Source organism: Oncorhynchus gorbuscha, linkage group LG18 (genome assembly GCF_021184085.1).
Source record: "Oncorhynchus gorbuscha isolate QuinsamMale2020 ecotype Even-year linkage group LG18, OgorEven_v1.0, whole genome shotgun sequence".
Classification (NCBI taxonomy): Eukaryota; Metazoa; Chordata; class Actinopteri; order Salmoniformes; family Salmonidae; genus Oncorhynchus; species Oncorhynchus gorbuscha.
The window spans coordinates 26,490,723-26,505,494 of record NC_060190.1 but is presented as its reverse complement, the minus strand read 5'-3'; the positions used below and the strand labels follow the sequence as shown (position 1 = coordinate 26,505,494).

The 14,772-nt window shown below is 41.6% G+C and overlaps 1 protein-coding gene across 1 annotated transcript in view; it reads right to left on the bottom strand.

The window, feature by feature from the left end:
* LOC124002381 (histone deacetylase 7-like) overlaps positions 1-14,189 on the bottom strand; it is a gene marked incomplete at its 5' end in the record, with an annotated part of 29,154 nt that extends 14,965 nt beyond the window's left edge. Inside the window, 5 exon segments of the mRNA XM_046309747.1 lie at positions 10,678-10,775; positions 12,125-12,244; positions 12,570-12,657; positions 13,736-13,791; positions 14,082-14,189. Of these exon segments, the coding sequence (XP_046165703.1) occupies positions 10,678-10,775; positions 12,125-12,244; positions 12,570-12,657; positions 13,736-13,791; positions 14,082-14,189 (470 nt within the window).
* Positions 14,190-14,772: the final 583 nt, after the last annotated feature.

Genomic DNA, 14,772 nt, shown 5'->3' with positions numbered 1-14,772 from the left:
ACACACACACACACACACACACACACACACACACACACACACACACACACACACACACACACACACACACACACACACACACACACACACACACACACACACACACACACACACACACACACACACACACGCACACACACGCACACGCACACACACTATATATACAGAAGAGGTTGCCATTTTGGAGGCAACCCAAGATCCCTCAGCCTCTGAATGGCAAGATGTGAAATAAACAGAACCGGTCCATGTCTATGCACCAATACATATGCTTCTAACTGGGAGATTGAAATCTCAATCATGAATATGAATCAAATTAGAAAGATGGCAGGAAGAATGGAACCAGTCACTGCACTTATTACATTTATGGCCGTTGCAGAAACTCTTCAAATTGGGTGCATCTTGTCTGGCTGTACAGGAAGTCTAGTTGAAAAGTGGCTCAGTCACAGAGGTCTTTCTTGCACCGAGTCGACAATATATTGCTTTACTGTGTTTGTTGGTGGATTACGGTGGGGGGAACGCTGTGAAATCACTTTCACATGTAAATACGTGTTTTAAAGGTGAACTCCTGGGATTTTACATTAGGATTTTCCAATTCCACACCAGAATATAGCCTATAGGCATACAAGAAACAGTTGCTAGGTAACATCTACATGTAGGCTACTGGAAACTAAGTGATAGTTGCTCGGTAACATCTACCTGTATTGAGAGATACTGTGAAAAAAAAGGTTGTTGGTAACATACACATGTACTTTGCTAGATGACTGGCAACTACCTGTACACAAAACAAAGGTAGAGTTGCTAGTTAACATTCACTTAAACTAAGGAACATTTTCCAGTTTCATTTTTCCTTTTATACATCCAGTGAACCAACACAGACTATACTGCCTAAGTGGTTCTCAGATAGTTAGCAAATAGCATAGTATGCTAAGGGCAAACATTGGGCCTAGCGTCTGCCTGTTGAAACCGATAGCTTGTAACGGTACAGCACGGCTTTATCCGTTAGCATTGTGAGGTTGACGAGCTTGGCCCACCCACGGTGTGTGTATGCACCATACAGACCTCACATACTGTTTAACGGCCTGGTGGCGAGCCAACACCGCTGACAGGAACGCTCAAAGTTCATTATGCTGCAAACCGAGCAGCTATTCATTCAGGGGCTGTGGCTTGAATGAAGTGGAAAGTGCGGTGCACAGAAAAAAAGACATTGGGACGCACTTCCATACAGTGGCATGGATTTACACCATGGGCTCTATTTCCGGCAGCCGTTAAGCCAGCGCCATTGTCCAACACAAAATGTGAGCGGACAAATTATTTTAGCCAGATACGGTTATTATTTTGGATATGTGCAAAACCCCTCATGTAGGCTACATGTCCATAAGCCCATCATGGTATGAAAGATGACTGATACCGCTGACCCTATTTGGAAACATTTAAGTTGTTTTTCTGTTCCAATTGCTTGTTTTCGGTTTCATGTGATTAAAAAACATGTTGTCAGTAGGCTACCCGTGCCCTAGGCCTATTACAGCGAAAGCTGTTTCAACAGCAACAAGTTGCGTGTATTTCTTAACCTGGCCATGCATTAGCCAAGGAGCCTATCTATAAAATATTTCTAGGTCACACTTTATTTGGATAGTCCGGATAGTCATACTATCAACAAACTATCTGTTAATAAGCAACTGCTTGCTAAGGTTAGGGTTCGGTTTAGAATAAGGGTTAATGTTAGGGCTAGGGTTGAATTTAGGATTAGGATAAGGGTTAATGTTAGGGCTAGGGTTGAATTTAGGATTAGGATAAGGGTTCAGGTTCAGGTTAGGGCTAGGGTTAGTAGATAGTTAGCTGAAATGTTACTGATAGTCTGTAGAGCATCTACAGATGGACTATTTAAACAAAGTGTTACCGGTTTCTATATGGTCTACTCGTGAGGATTTTGCCATCATTCTTTGGCATTATTCATAATGAAAATAGGCCTACCTGCAGTACATACTCCATTCGGCTCGTATCCATCCCTATTTCCAAAAAGTGTCTCTTGTCCATTTACCTAAGAAACATTCAATCTAAAATATCGAAATGATTCAGTCCTACTGTATAAGGCCATATCAACGGTAGGCCTAGGCTATATCTTGCTTATTGAGAATGTGCCTCACACATGCAATACAATTTACAGGAGCCTAGTATCCTAGGCTCCTGTCAATAATGTTGACTGTCAACCCTCCACCGCTTACTGCTCGTTACTGTAGCCTGTGCTATTTAATAAACTGTAGTATCAATTCACAATGGACTAGGACGAGAATATTCTGTGCCCCCCTTTACAGAAAATAACTATAGTATTCCTATAGGATATTATAGGATTTCTATAGTAACCTATAGTGGGCTTATAGCGTCCTATAATATCTCTCTCCCTATATAAGATTTTTTTATAAGATTTCCTGCCAGATGTTTTCTGTAAGAATACTCAATAGTACTTGTATAGTATTATCATTAATCAAAATCTCTATAGTATTCATATAGTGAGTTTTTAGTAGCTCTCTTGCATACCTAGCATAAATGCGCTTTTTTCAATGAAGAACAATGTGGTTCATTGTCATCATTGCTGTTCAGCTTCTTTGCCTTTTTCTGCTTATTATACAGCATCTGTTATTTAAATATTTCCTAAAGTAAATAAATTGCATAACATTGTGTCTCAAAACATGTGTAGATCAAACATGTCTCAACTCAAATTGAATGGATTGAAAAGATACTTTTTATATGACTTATTTTGAAGTTACGCAAATCCTTAAAAAATGTACTCAATACACTACATGACCAATAGTATATGGACACCTGTTCGTCAAACATCTCGTTCCAGAATCATGGGCATTAATATGGAGTTGTTCCCCCCTTTGCTGCTAAAACAGCCTCCCCTTTTCTGGGAAGGATTTCCCCCTAGGACCAAAAGGCTCCTCAACAGCTTCTACCCACGAGTCATTTGACTGCTGAACAATTCATAAATATCGCCACAGGACAATTTACATTGAGCCCCTCCCTCCCTCTTGTACACTGCTGCTACTCTCTGTTTGTGTGTTGCCGATGCATAGTCACTTCACCCCAACCTACATGTACAGATTACCTCAACTAGCCTGTACCCCTGCACACTGACTCAGTACCGGCGCCCCCTGTATAAAGCCTCTTTATTGTTATTCTTATTGTGTTACTTTTATTATTACTTTTTATTTTAGTCTACTTGGTAAATATTTTCTTCTTCTTGAACTGCACTGTTGGTTACGGGCTTGTAAGTAAGCATTTCATGGTAAAGTCGACACTTGTTGTATTCAGAGCATGTAGCAAATAAGTCTGATTTGATTTAGATCTTGTCATTTGCTTCCATTCAGCCACGAGCATCAGTGAGGTCAGGTCAATGATGTTGGGCTATTACACCTGGCTCACAGTCGGCGTTCCAATTTATCCCAAAGGTGTTCAGGGCTCTGTTCAGACAAGTCAAGTTCTTCCACACTGACCTCGACAAACCATGTCTGTATGGACCTCGCTTTATGCACGGGGGCATTGTCACGCTAAAACAGAAAAGGGCCTTCCCCAAACTGTTGCCACAAAGTTGGAAGCACAGAATCATCTAGAATGCCATTGTATGCTGTAGTGTTAAGATTTCCCTTCACCGGAACTAAGGGACCATTATTCCTCCTCCACCAAACTTTACAGTTGACACTATGCATTGGGGCAGGTAGCGTTCTCCCGGCATCCGCCAAACCCAGATTAGTCCGTCGGACTTCCAAATGTTGAAGCGTGATTCAGCACTCCAGAGAACGCGTTTCCATTGCTCCAGAGTCCAATGGCGGCGAGTTTCACACCACTCCAGCCGATGCTAGGTAATTGTGCATGGTGCTTAGGCTTGTGTGCTGCTGCTCGGCCATGGAAACCCATTTTATAGTAATACGTGTACACACTCCCTTACACAAATAGACCCACTGAGGTCAAAAGAGGTTGGCTGGTATTGATGTGTTTATATACATCTGTGAGCAAGTTTCTGATAAAGTCAGGCCTCTATTGTTGGGCTACTATTGTTGGGCTACTATTGTTGGGCTACTATTGTTGGTCCAAGTTTGTCTGTAACATCAGAGAAAAAGGGAAATAGTTGCTGTGAGAAAATGGTAATACCGTTTCTTGCTCATGTTTGGGTCCCCTGTGTTGCCAACCAGACATATGGGAGAACGTGAGACTCAGAAAGTATTCACACGCCTTGACGTTTCCCACATTTTGTGTTACAGCCTGAATTTAAAATTGATTAAATGTATATACTTTTTGTCACTAGCCTACACACAATATCCCATAATGTCAAAGTGGAAGCTGAAATGTCTTCAGTCAATACGTATTCAGCCCCTTTTTTATGGCATGCCTAAATAAGTTCAGGAGTAAACGTTTGCTTAACAAGTCACATAATTACTTGTATGGACTCACTCGGTGTGCAATAATAGTGTTTAATATGATTTTTGAATGACTACCTCATCTCTGGACCCCTTGCTCTTGTGCTTAGTTGAGCAGTGCATATCAAACACCGATTCAACCACAAAGACTAGGGAGGTTTTCCAATGCCTCACAAATATGGCCACCTATTGAGCAGACATGGAATATCCCTTTGAGCATTGTGAAGTTATTAATATACCTTGTCACTACAAAGATACAGGCGTCTTTCCTGACTCAGTTGCCGGAGAGGAAGGACAATGGTGACTTTCAAAGTTACAGTTTATAGGAACAATCTGAGGATGAATAAACAACATTCTAGTTACTCCACAATATTAACCTAATTGTCAGAGTGAAAAAGGAAAGCCTGTACAGAATTTTAAAAACTCCCAAACATGCATCCTGTTTGCAAAAGTAATATTGCAAAAAAATGTGGCAAAGCAATTAACTTTTTGACCTGAATACAAAGTGTTACGTTTGGGGGAAATCCAATATAACGCATTACTGAGTACCACTATCCATATTTTCAAGCATAGTGGTAGCTGCATCATGTTATGGGTGTGCTTGTAATTGTAAAGGACTGGTCAGTTATTCAGGATAAAAAATAAACTGAATGGAGCTAAGTACAGGAAAATCCTAGAAGAAAACCTGGTTCAGTTTGCTTTCCACTAGACATTTTCAGCAGGACAAAACCTAAAACACAAGGCCAAATGTGCACTGGAGTTGCTTACCAAGAAGTCAGTGAATGTTCCTGTGTGGCCAAGTTACAGTTTTGACTGAAATCTACTTGAAAATCTATGACAAGACTTGAAAATGGTTTTCTAGCAGTGATCAACAACCAATTTGACAGAGCTTGAAGAATTTTGAAAAGAACAATGGGTAAATTTAGCAAAATCCAGGTGTGGAAATTTCTTCGAAACTTACCAATAAAGACTCACAGCTGTAATCACTGCCAAATGTGCTTCTACAAAGTATTGATTCAGGGATGTGAATACTTACGTACATTTTTTTGTATTTTATTTTCAATACATTTGCAAACATTTCTAAAAACATGTTTCATAATGTCATTATGGAGTATTGTGTGTATAGTCGAAGGGTGAGAAAAAAAATATATTTCATCCATTTTGAATTCAGGCTGTAACACACAAAATGTGGAGTAGGTTAAGAGGTATAAATATTTTCTGAAGGTACTGTATATAGTACAGTAGCCTAATCTTCTGCATTTTGTTATCACGTATTTATAGTCAAGGGATGTTATGCTTGTTTCGGCCCACAGAGGGAGCAGCTCGCTCTAGTGCTTAGTTTACGCAGTGTTGCCAATTTAGTGACTTTGTCGCTATATTTAACAAGTTTTCAAACCCCATCCCTTTACTGGCTACTTTTCAGGCTGCCTTTGGGGAGTTTTGGCACAAAGAGTTTATATGGTGTTAATGGCAGCTGTGCCACAGCAAGTTAAATTGGCTGATGTCATCGCAGCTCTGGAAAAACGTAATCTAGCGACTTCTAGCGACAAAACAAACAGCAAATAGCGATTTTCCCTGAAAAATTGTTGACAACACTTGCTTCTTGAGTTCTCGCTCTATAGTGGCTCTTTCCAGTTGATTGAAAGAGCCAACTGAAAATTGAAGAGAGAAGCACCAGATAAACACATTTATTTTAAACTTTATCTTCATGGTGAGCGAGTTATAAAGCATATGATATAAAACACCAAGTTAAGCGGAGTATAATGATATTATTGTTGTTCTATTTTATGATGTTTTGAAAGTTTAATTCATTTATAAATCTCTATTGGCATAGAAGCTAACATCGGCTAATGTTAGCTCCAGTCAAGCTAGCTTGTCATAGTCATGGCGACACAGGACTCCAATGAAAAATCACACAGAGAGTGTAAATAAAGAGAAAGATTGTAAATTTGCTATCATTAGGGATATGTTGAGAATGACATGATGGAAATGTACTGATGAGATGCATGTCCTTCATCTTGAATCACTAGGGTGGATAATGAATATAATGTCCTTAAATTATTTCATTTATGAGGCTATTTCTCCAAAAAAGCAATGTGTTCCCCAGTTGAAATGGCCTTTCATGTGTATTTATTACTAAATCGAACAATTATGTTTTGTAGAGCTTCCAATGCTTCTCATAGAAGTGCAGGAGTTTAGGATGGAAAGGAAAAAGCATCCCTCACTTTTCTTAACACAGAATGAAATTGTCCTCCTTTGTGAATGACATAAACACATGTTTAAAAACATTAACAAGGATACATTTATCCTTGCATATCACATCTCATGATTGGAAATGTGACCACAATTGCCTGAACTTATGATGTGCCTTAGTGTTTTCTATAGGTTGAACTGGAAGAGGGCTCCAAAATCCAAATTTCGAACCTCTGGGAAAAACTTGTTTTATTGACTCCAACCTAGGTGTATGTAAACTTCCGACTTAAACTGTATATGTGTGTGTGTGTGTATTTATATGTATGTGTACAGTGTGCATGTGTGTTATATATATATATTTACAAAAAAATATATGGGGTATTGGAAATAATGCAGACAATTACACGAATGGAAGCTACGATCTATCTGCAATATCAAAGCTGATCCACACCCTACATTAAAAAAAATACTAATAAATAAATAAAAGACAGTACACAGGCTCTGTCACATCCAGCCGCGACCGGGAGGTCTGTGGGGTGACGCACAATTGGCCTAGTGTTGTCCGGGTTAGGGAGGGTTTGGCCGGTAGGGATATCCTTGTCTCATCGCGCACCAGCGACTCCTGTGGCGGTCCGGGCGCAGTGCACGCTAACCAATGTAGCCAAGTGCACGGTGTTTCCTCCGACACATTGGTGCGGCTGGCTTCCGGGTTTGAGGCGCACTGTGTTAAGAAGCAGTGCGGCTTGGTTGTGTTGTGTTTCGGAGGACGCGTGGCTTTCGACATTCATTTCTCCCGAGCCCGTACGGGAGTTGTAGCAATGAGACAAGATAGTAATTACTAACAACAATTGGATACCATGAAATTGGGGAGAAAAGGGGCTAAAAGAATTTATTTTAAAAACTAGTTTTTCAACACTAAGTTGACTGTGCCTTTAAACAGCTTGGCAAATTCCAAAATAATTCCAGGAAATTATGTCATGGCTTTAGAAGATCCTGATAGGATAATTGACATAATTTGAGTCGATTGGAGGTGTACCTGTGGATGTATTTCAAGGCCTACCTTGTCTGGTTAAGCCTTAGGAGCAATTTCCAAACTCCTGAAGGTACGACCTTCATCTGTACAAACAATAGTATGCAAGTATAAACACCATGGGACCACGCAGCCGTCATACCGCTCAGGAAGGAGAGCGAAAAGTGCAAATCAATCCCAGAACAACAGCAAAGGACCTTGTGAAGATGCTGGAGAAAACAGGTACAAAAGTATCTATATCCACAGTAAAATGAGTCCTATATCGACATAACTTGAAAGGCCGCTCAGCAAGGAAGAAGCCACTGCTCCAAAACCGTCATAAAAAAGCCAGACTACGATTTGCAAGTGCACATGGGGACAAAGATCGTACTTTTTGGAGAAATGTCCTCTGGTAACAAAAATGAAACAAAAATAGAACTGTTTGGCCATAATGGCCATCGTTATGTTTGGAGGAAAAAGGTGGAGGCTTGCAAGCAGAAGAACACCATCCCAACCGTGAAGCACGGTGGTGGCAGCATCATGTTGTGGGGGTGCTTTGCTGCTGGAGGGACTGGTGCACTTCACAAAATAGATGGCATCATGAGGTAGGAAAATGATGTGGATATTTTGAAGCAACATCTCAAGACATCCGTCAAGAAGTTAAAGCTTGGTTGCAACTGGCTCTTCCAAATGGACAATGACCCCAAGTATACTTACAAAGTTGTGGCAAAATGGCTTAATGATAAGAAAGTCAAGTTATTGGAGTGGCCATCACAAAGCTCTGACCTCAATCCCATAGAAAATTTGTGGGCAGAACTGAAAAAGCGTGTGCAAGCAAGGAGGCTTACAAACCTGACTCAGTTACACCAGCTCTGTCAGGACGAATGGGCCAAAATTCACCCAACTTATTGTGGGAAGCTTGTGGAAGGCTACCCTGAAAAGTTTGACCCAAGTTAAACAATTTAAATGCAATGCTACCAAATACTAATTAAGTGTATGTAATCTTCTGACCCACTAGGAATGTGATGAAAGAACTAAAAGCTGAAAAAAAATAATTCTCTCTACTATTATTCTGACATTTCACATTCTTAAAATAAATTTGTGATCCTAACTGACTTAAAACAGGGAATTTTTACTATGATTAAATGCCAGGAATTGTGAAAAACTGAGTTTAAATGCATTTGGCTAAGGTGTATGTAAACTTCTGACTTCAACTGTAGTATGCTTATTGGTCATAGTATGGATATAGCTAATATTCCAAAAGTTCCCAGATGCCGTACTAAATTCGCCAAAATATGAAGTATACAAGAAGTGGACACTATTTCCGTGCTTTTAGGGCCCATAATGCAATTCTTCAGGAAATGGGCATGGCTTCACAACGTTTTCAGATTTGAAGAAAACGGTGGAAAATATTCAGCCGAAGTCCTTAGAGAGCGGATACAAATTCATTGCTTTAACTTATTATGACAAATGTTAAGAAAATGTTGAGCAATAATGTAATAAAGTAATGACTTTTCAAATAATTTACATTACACGTTATGTTGGCTGACAATTTGTTAGCTACGTTATCCTTACAAACCGCATAGCATTACTGCAGTATGTACCAGCATGTTAGCTAGTTACCTAACGTTAGTTGGCTACATCGAACTTGCCAGGAAGCATATTAACTATCTGCTAACTAACTAAACATCATTTATTGACTTGATTATTCACATCATTCTTAGCTAAGTGGTATAGTCGTTGTGCGTTTCAATGGACATAGTTCATTCTGGCTATCTACTCCGATTTCAGAGCACTCTTGCGCAGAATATGTCCGGTGTCAGTAAACATGGGCAAAAAAAGCGTAATTAAATTGTTGCCAGCAGCACAGTTACAGTCGCCAACACTCTGTATAACATGAAAACAGCCTAACCAGCTCTGCTAGGGGGAGTAAAATGGTCAGAGTGAGGTGTTCTCTCATTTGTGTCTGGAAGTAGCTAGCCAACGTTACTCAGATAGCTTGGGTGCTTGACTGCCGTCTGGCCCAGGAGTAGACCAGCTCTACTCCTGGGCCAGAGTGTCCGGTGTGCTCTCTGAATGCTCCCAGATTTTTTTTAACAAAAGGACAATCTGTCCACTCTCTGGATTTACGAACGCCCAGAGCGCACTGTGGCACTCCAGATTGAATTTATGAACACTAACAAGCTAGCAAGAGTTTGCATAGCAACAGCATCAACTTCCGGTAGACAGGCGAAGCACTAGTATGCTCAACTGAAACGATACCATTCGTTTACAATATACTAAAATGAACTAATAGTATGTTGTATATACTCATTAGGTATGTAGTATACAGTATGTTAGTATGGGTATTCGAACACAGCTCTAGTCTTCACCCAGTAGCTCAGATTGTGACAGGTAATTTCCCCTTTCTTGCATGCTTTTAATTCTGACTCTTTGTGTATTAGGCTATAGGCCTAGCGGAATGTATATAAGAAGAAATTTCAGTTAAAAGCCAATTATTGTTATTATATGCCTTATTTTGTCATTCCAGTTAAAATTCTGATTTCAGAAGTTTTTCTCTATCTTCATTAGGAATTTGTGTAAATGGCAGCTGTTTGGGAAAAGACACACAAAGATACACATTTTCAAAGGCGTTTTCTCTTGACTGAATACCATTTGATTGATGTGGCGCGGTTGCATGTCATTTCATTTGAAAGGGCTGTTTCTCAGCTTTCAGAATATGCATTACTTTTTCACATATGGTTTGACACCAGCAAAGTATGTTCATTAATGTACGCTGGTCTCAGTTCATTCATGAATTCCCCCATGGGGATTGGATGGCATCACAAACCTCCAACTCGCACCACAATATAACACCTGAACACATGACATACATGTCTGTTATATCACAGCTGTCTGTTGTTATTTCAAGGATGAGTGAAGAGGTTCGGTAAGACTCCCTATGAATCATTAGCGAGCACCCCTGGCTTTGACTAGAATATAATCTTTGTGATTTTGTTTTAATGTGAATTGTGCTGGAGGTAAAGTGAGGTAGGTTAGGTGTGTGTGTCTCTACTGTACCGGAATGCCGCCAGGTATTCAGCGTCGCCCATGGGAGGGTCCAAGCCTCCCGTCCACGCCACATTGACATTGAAGCCCTCACCTGCTCCTGCTCCAACCTGGACAGAGGCGGGAGAGAGAGTTATGTCTTACTTCATGGAAAGTTGTGCTGAGAGTTGAAAGGTCATGAGATATTTTGCATCAAATGTTCACAAACTTATCAGCACGGTTGTTGAAACATGCGCATTTGATACAATTGAGGAAAAGCCGCGTCACATTTTAATGACATACGGGAGTGATTACGATTTCCAAATGAAAGACGGCTGGCCATTAATTCAACGCCTCCATCAACTCAACTATTTTGATTTTTGATACAATTTGTCAAATCGGCTTATAAATCCCTCGCAGCAACAACAAAACTACACCCAGATTAAGTCCCAGTTTTAACACACTACAGGGACGTATGTATATTCTTGAGTCGGCATTTGGCGATATTCAGTTTCTAGTTATATTTCACATAATCTCCGCACCCAGAACCAAATGTTAACGTCTGTCACGAGAGACTATATTTCACCGGTGGATGTCTCCCTGATTTGACCTCACGTTCGTGGGGTGGCATACTAACTGATCCCCTGGTCTTAAGAGGAGAGTAAGCCTTAAAAATGTCTGCTAACGGCTATTTAGCTTTTGAAACTCCTCCGCCATCGCTCAATGTCATGGTGAGGAGATAGTGAGGACTCTGAGTGACACACTCTTGGCAACAAATTGCAGTAATTTCCTTTGTGTGTGTGTGTGTGTGTGTGTTCGTGTGTGTGTTCGTGTGTGTGAGGATGATGTGCATTGCAGAGTGTCTGACTTGACTCTCTCTCGGTAGACGGGATGTTCACAGGGCAAACTCAAAACACATGAGCTCCGCCATCCACTGCCAACTAGTCACTCTCCCTCTCTTTCTCTTTCTCCATTGTTCTACTCTTCTTCATCCCCTTTCTTCGTCTCCCCCCTTTCTGTTATTCCTTTCATGTTTAAGAGACGCTGGAGCGGATTACGGGTACCCTGATGTTTCTCTGTGGTACCCCTGATGACATCAATGCTACCCCTTAGTGTGTTATATAGGTACACAGGGTTGTGGTCGAGGGACACAGAGACCCCAGAGGTTTACCACACAGCTCAGTGGCGGTCGAGGGGCCATTTAAGGCTAAGCCACATCCAAGCCAGCATAGCATCTAATGGACCATCCTCCCATGATGAAGAATATGGTAAAACATCCCCTTTTTTTATCCTCCTTATTTGGTGAGAATGGAGTGGGTAGTAACAAACGCTAAAGGGGTTTCAGACTATTGGGCAGACACAATCCGTTCTGTGCTTGGCTCAGACGTTTTCTTTTTTTTCCCCCACATGAAAAGACCAATCATGTATTTGATGGGGGAGCATGATGTACATGGTGGTGGATCGTCCAACCGAACTTTACCTCGGCTGGGTTACCGCTACCGGGGAAGAAGTTGCCATTGTCATAGCGATGCAGGGAGATGTACAGCACGCTGGAGTCGTTGTAGAACACTGACTGGGTACCGTTGCCATGGTGAACATCCTGCACATTGGGGATAAAGGTCAAGGGGTCGTCAGACTCGTAATTATGTAGTATGCTTGACCAGTCTCATACTTGCTCTGGATGTTTGCATCTTATTTGTCTTTACAAACCAGGTAGTATTTAAGTGTGCATGTGTTCCAACGTGTGTGTGTGTGTGTCTGTCTGTGTCTGTGTTAACGCCCAGACTCGTGGCGGGCCCAGACTCATGTGAAAAGCAGAGATCAGTGTGAATGTTGACACCACGCGTATGGTCAATATGTGTGTTGTGTAAGTAAGCAAGTGTTAAGCTCCCATGTGGGGACCAGTGATGGAGGTCATCTCTCACCCAGTCCACAATGAGGATCTTGCTGATGCTGAGTTTGTGCTGGAGCTGCTTGGCTGCGATGGCCACGGAGTTGAAGAAGCAGAAACCCCTTTGGAAAGACACATATGGACTTAATCAGGACAGGAGGTCATGTCCCCATAACGTGACAAAAGACACCCAATGTAATGTGAGGGCATCTCAGAGAATGTCCTCACAATACACACACTAGGTGATGTGAGGATATTAGTGCCAATGGGTCAAACATGCTTTGTTTCACTGGACATGCACTCATATTTTAGGCTTGGTTTGAATGGCGAAGGGGCAATGTATGAATGATGGAAAAAAGACACGGCAAGTAAACATCTGACAATCTCAGACAAAAGAAAGCCATAACAGAAACAACAGCAAAACACAAAGACGAAAATACTCTCCGCATATCCAAATAAGTTCTCGTGAAGTAACTTCTCGTGACCTGAAATCATTTCTCGTGACCTCCCTCCTCGCGCATTTCAGAGAGTGTGCTCGGCATAAACCGCTTACAGTAAGCTGACTCGTACTCAATATCCCCAGGATATTGTGAGACAGAGAAGGTGCGAGAGAAAGAGTTGATGTATGAAAATGAGAAGAGGAATGTTGAAAGCGGTGTTGTCAGCAGGAGCTATAAGCTCGGCGAGTGTGAACTGTAGATCATATCTACCGGCCAACTCCTTTCCTCCAGTAAGTCTTTATCGACACATAAATTACTAGTGACAGGCACTGCTGAGTACACACACACACACTATCGCGCGTGAACCAACTCACGCATGCAAGCACCCACACACACATACGCTGACGTATGCAAGCACACACAGCTGAATGTGGTTAGCCTTCTAATGCATTCTATTTCAGACTGATGCACAGACATGCACCCACACACACACGCACACACATGCACACAAGCCTTGGGCAGGTAACGCACAGACTCCATACACACACATAACACACACTTTTGGACGGTGCTTTTGATGTGTAGGGAAAACCCTTTGAAATTATTTTAGAGACCTCCTGGCTCCGTGTGTGTGTGTGTGTGTGTGTGTGTGTGTGTGTGTGTGTGTGTGTGTGTGTGTGTGTGTGTGTGTGTGTGTGTGTGTGTGTGTGTGTGTGTGTGTGTGTGTGTGTGTGTGTGTGTGTGTGTGTGTAGTACTTACAAGGGGGTAGAGCGGGCTGCATGGTGTCCAGGGGGCCTCACCACTGCAAAGCCATTCTGTGAGATGTGAATAGAAACTGTTACACTTTGGCTCTCTCTGAGCACATCTTACAATTTGATGTTCATCAGTTCAGAATACACTGAATGGTACTGATATAGAAAGGCAATTTTTAAATTGCAATTTCATGTGAAGTTCATAAATAATGAACAGAAATGACATTATGCTTCAATATCCAGGTGTATTAATGTATGTTACAGTGTTGACAATTCTGACCAGTTGTGTTACGTCCCTGACATAACTAAGTGGGGGTGTAACTGAGGTGACAATGAACAGTTGGCGGTCTCACCTTCAGCTCTCCCTGTGCTACCCTGAGCGCCAGTTCCGTCACGCTGCCTGCCGCCAAGCGAGACGCCGTCGACGTGTGTGTCTCATTCCAGATCGTATCGTTGTCCACCTGTCAATCATGCAAAGCCAGGAATTTACCAGGGGGCGGGATCAAAGTTAAAACCACTAGGGGAAACAAGGGCATCGTTTAGAAACATTATAAGTTCATTGGTTGAAATAGGTGTCACTTGATATCAACTATGTGACAGCCCAATGAGGTAAAGAGGAAGTCATGCAGTGGAATTAGGAAACAGAGGTGACGGGTTGTGGTAAGGACTGGATTATTACAGTATTGGATTACAAAGTCTCTACTGTGAACCAACTAAATGAAGAGTAGCATAACTTATTGGGAGTCAGGGGGATAGAAGTGGCAAGGGTAACATTTACCCACACAAATCACCACAACCTTGACTTTAACTGCTGATGATGACAGTAAAGGGGGTAGTAGAGTATTCCTGTTCTCAGATTCTCTCTCTCTCTCTCTCTCTCTCTCTCTCTCTCTCTCTCTCTCTCTCTCTCTCTCTCTTCTCCTCTCTCCCTTATTCCATGTTTCAAAACTCCACATTTCTGGCGGTTTGGCACGACAGAACAATGAAATCCTAGGAATTTCTTTTATCACTTTCTTCGCCATCTTGTTTCAATCAGCTCGCCTC